This window comes from Gavialis gangeticus, unplaced genomic scaffold, assembly GCF_001723915.1.
Source record: "Gavialis gangeticus isolate Ggan-Ray unplaced genomic scaffold, GavGan_comp1, whole genome shotgun sequence".
NCBI lineage: Eukaryota > Metazoa > Chordata > Crocodylia > Gavialidae > Gavialis > Gavialis gangeticus.
Genome location: NW_017729019.1, coordinates 5,632,241 through 5,636,324, shown reverse-complemented (window position 1 = coordinate 5,636,324; position 4,084 = coordinate 5,632,241). Strand labels below are relative to the sequence as shown.

At 46.5% G+C, this 4,084-nt stretch overlaps 1 protein-coding gene across 1 annotated transcript in view; it reads left to right on the top strand.

Annotated features, from left to right (window-relative positions):
* ADGRE3 (adhesion G protein-coupled receptor E3) overlaps window positions 1-4,084 on the top strand; it is a 54,699-nt gene that overhangs the window by 236 nt on the left and 50,379 nt on the right. The window contains exon 2 of the mRNA XM_019513732.1: window positions 1,208-1,387. Within this exon, the coding sequence (XP_019369277.1) occupies window positions 1,208-1,387 (180 nt within the window). The remainder of the gene's footprint in view (window positions 1-1,207; window positions 1,388-4,084) is intronic.

Genomic DNA, 4,084 nt, shown 5'->3' with positions numbered 1-4,084 from the left:
GGGGGGGGGGGGGGGAGGTGTGCACAGTGTGTTTGTTTAAATCACATCCAGGTGATTTGAGTTCAAGAGGTTAGAAAATACTTTATTTTCCTAAAGCCCAAATGTACAGTCTGCCTGTTAATGGCTGTACATGAATCCAAGAGATTCTAAATGGTTGTAAAATTAATTATTATTATTAGCAGGAGTAATATTTTACTGTAGCACCATTAACTAACAAGCCGCTCAGCATGTAAAGCATCTCAGTTTATACTCCCCCTAGATCTAATTGCTTCCTCATAGCGACCTATAATTTATGCCCCGCTGTATAACACGGAGGCATTTCCCCCCGTAGTATTAGTGAATTGCAGACAGATCTAAATGAAGTCCAGCAAATATATGACATGGACTCCATTGCTAGATCCCTCCCCATCCTCCACTCTTTCTAGTACTGGAGGACAAGGAGGATAGCCAGAGCTCCTTTGGGATCAGACTGAGATAGAGCAACATATAGCTTGTCTTGAATCAAAGCTCATTTCAAAACCAAGCCCAGCGTTTGCAAAATCTCTTCCCTAAGTGCTCTGTACAGACGGAAATGAGTCAATATAGAAAATAACAGAAGGGCAAGGGAGTAGCTAAAGGAGTTGCTGTGTGAAAGGGAGAAAATATTTGTCTTCAGGGCAGGTTTGAAATGAGAGGGAGATTTGTTGAGGCCGAAGGATGTAGGGAACCTGTTCCATGGCTGAAGAGGGCACATCCTTTTATCAGCAGCTGTTCAAAAAGACCAATGGAAGGATCATACTAGATGAGAGAGAGGGTACAGATGGGGACAAGACTTAGAAGATCGGATGGAACAAGTCCATAGCAGGCCTGAAAAGCCAGGAGATCTGGCCTTATGTGAGCCCTGAAACAGAGAGGAAGAATAGCATCCAGAGTCTGGAATTGGAGCTATTTATGACAACATTCCTGCCTGCAACAGTTATTTTAGGTAGGCAGGTTTCCAGTGGCTGTGTTCTCAGGAAATGTCATGATTTTGGGGGCCTGACTCATTTTTGAATGCTTGGGGTTGGCAATGTTGGGGACCAGCCCTCCACTTGCATACATTTCCCTCTGATGACCTGGTAGCCTTACCGTCTGAGATCCGGTCTGGAAGGACCGATGCCTGAATAAGCCAGTAGGACATGAAATGCCATGCTGAAATAGACTTCTTAATTAGTTTTTCCTCTTCCAGGAGCCTATTATGTGCTGTATGGATCTGGTGACTACAGCGGGAGTGGTGATGATGACAGTGACCTGGATGGTGGTCCTGATGCTGTTTCCTATGGCTTCTCCGGTTGTGTCTGTGAAGAAGGGTTCATGCCCACATCTGGAAAGGAGCCTTTCCTGAGTATCAGTGAGTCCAGTTGTGAGGGTAAATGTAAACAGTTTGATTTTGTTGCTGCAGTTTGGTAGCATCTTTTGTCTAAGGGTCTCTAATTCAGGACGACAGTCAGCCTTTCGTAGAACATTGATCTAATATATATAAACTAGTTTTTTGAGATGGAAGGGTGCTAATATCTTAATGTTTTGGTGAAGTGAGTTTTATATTAATAGAACTAAAGCCGGGCTGTCACCAAAAGGTGATTTTTGTCTCATCAAATCACTGAGTCTTAGAAATGTGGGCCTCGAAGTGACTTCAGGGAATCATCTGGTCTATCCCCCTACCCTGAGGCAGGATGAGTGAGTGTACCTAGCCCATCTAGGACAGATGCCTGTTTAACCTGTTCTTAAAAACCTCCAATGAAGGGGATTCCCCAGTGTCCCTGGGACTGTTAAAGTGCTTGACTCTCCTTAGAATTAGATTTTTTTCCCTTTCTATTAAGGCAGAAATTCCTTTGCTGCAAATTAAACCAGTTTCCTTATGTTTTGCATCCAGTGGGCATGAAGAACAGTTGAGGATATATAACAATCCTTCTATATAACTACCTTATTCCTATTGGAAGGCTCTTATCATTGGAAAGCTTGGCTTCCCTCGGGGTCTGGACATATTTACACTGGGGGAAAACAGCAGTAAAATGTAGTGGTATAAGTTGCCTGAGCATAGGTGTTGTGTGTCCACAGTTAACATGGAAGTAAGCACTTGTTCAATGCAAACAGGCGATTGCCTGCTTCCTCACTGTCTATTAGTGAGGTTCTGTAAGAGCTTCTTGTAAAGCAGCTACTTCACGATAGCCAGTCAGTCATCTTTCTGCTCTGGGACCCAGGGTAATTATCTCTGGTGTACAAAATGGAAGTAAATTATGCCACTGTTTATGTATTGTGTATCTTGATGCTCTCCCCTAGATTCAATAAGTTTCTTTAATGGTGGTGCCTGTGGCAGAAAGCCACCTTGGTTTCTCCCCCAAAATCTCTGCCCTGTGACACTGTGAGTTAAATCTCTGTGCTGTGACCATTCAATTAGGGTGGGCCCAGCACACAGGGGACCACACCCTCAGCCTGTCTCTTTAGGGAACTGGAGCTGGCTGCATTCCTGAGGGAGGGGGAAACCTGCTCCCTCTGCTTACGTGACTTGCATCACTTACCTGGGTAAGGGGCATCTACCTGGGGAGCTGGAATCTGCCCGGTAACAGGTGATGCATTTCAGATTGGTTGGCTGACAGCCAACTGGGGCTGACCTCCGCTGGCCCAGGTGAATGAGGTCACAGGGGCTATATAAGTTAGGACGGGGAAGGAGGCGGTCTCTCCTCTCCGGCCATGAGGTGACGCAGCAGCCAGGCAGGGGACAGAGAAGCCTTAACATCTGAAACTGGCTCTCTCCCCCCAAACTCACGAGCTAGGAACCGCCTGCCTCCAAAGGGAAACTTCACCTGCCTTTGGAAGATGCTTGTGAGTAAGCTACTCAATCTGATTAGATATTTAGCTGGAAGTAACACAGATGCGTAATCAAAAGGCTACCACAGCCAGACTGTTTGCTCTTTAGGATTTCTAGATATTGCTCTATCCTGTACCCTAGTTTACCCTACCCCCTGTAATCAATAAAGTTCTCCTTTTTGACTGGTGTGGGAGACTTATTGAGGGGTGGGTCTAAATTATGCCTAAGAGACCCCTTAGGTCTGTGGACTAAGGGAGACTATACCTTTTTGCCCCCGGACTTGGGGAAGTACCCCAAATGCCTGTACTGGGTTGAGTACCCGTGGGACTTTAGGCCTGTGTTACCCCAAGGACACAGGGCTGCGTGACAGTCCATTCTTGGGGTGGTGGTGGCACATTACCCCCAGACTAGCGAGTGTGCTCCGGGAGAGGGGTCGGCCGGACATAAGGCGCCCCTAGGGAGGCACTCGGAGCCTGGAAGGTGGTCAGGCGCAGGGAGGTGGGTGGCTCGATGCAGGAGCACCCCCTACTAGCCCACCTCACATGGTGGAAACAGCGGAGGGATATGAATACCCAGCTGTGTTCCTGAGGTGGGATCTCTGCACCCGCCACAGTGCCCAAAACCAGCCACAGGACTCTACAGAGCCATCATAATCACAGCATAGAGTGGAATTATTACTCTCCTGTGTCTTATATACTAAATTTCTTTTACTACAACCCACAATGGGATAGTGATCTTTTTTTCTTCCATTGCATGACATTGGTGACCACTAGATCCTTAGTTGCAGTACTGCAGTCTAGCCCTTATTTCCCATTTTGTATTCATACAAATTAGTTCATCTTCCTAAGGGGAGCACTTGTCTTCATTAGGCCTACACAGATAGGGCACTATTTGATTCAGGTTTGGATTTGGCCGATTTTGATGCCAGCGATTCGATTAGGAGCTCCGAATCGGTTTCCTGCTTTGATTCGGAGATTTGGCCATAGGGTATAATGGGGAATAAATTGAATATCTATAACTTTGTTGTTTTTGTGCTATTTGGATTAAACTTGCAGAGATGGTAGCCTCTGCCGAGAGCATGAAGCTTGCCAAGTTTCAAGGAGATAGGTACAGGGGTTTGGGGGAAACTGCACCTCAAGCTGCGGATAAGTAAAGCTCGTGACATGGGTAACACTGTGCATGTTAAGGTGCATCAGGGTGAAAGCTGCAGAGATGGTAGCCCCTGCTGAGGCCATGAAGCCTGCCAGTTGTCAAGGA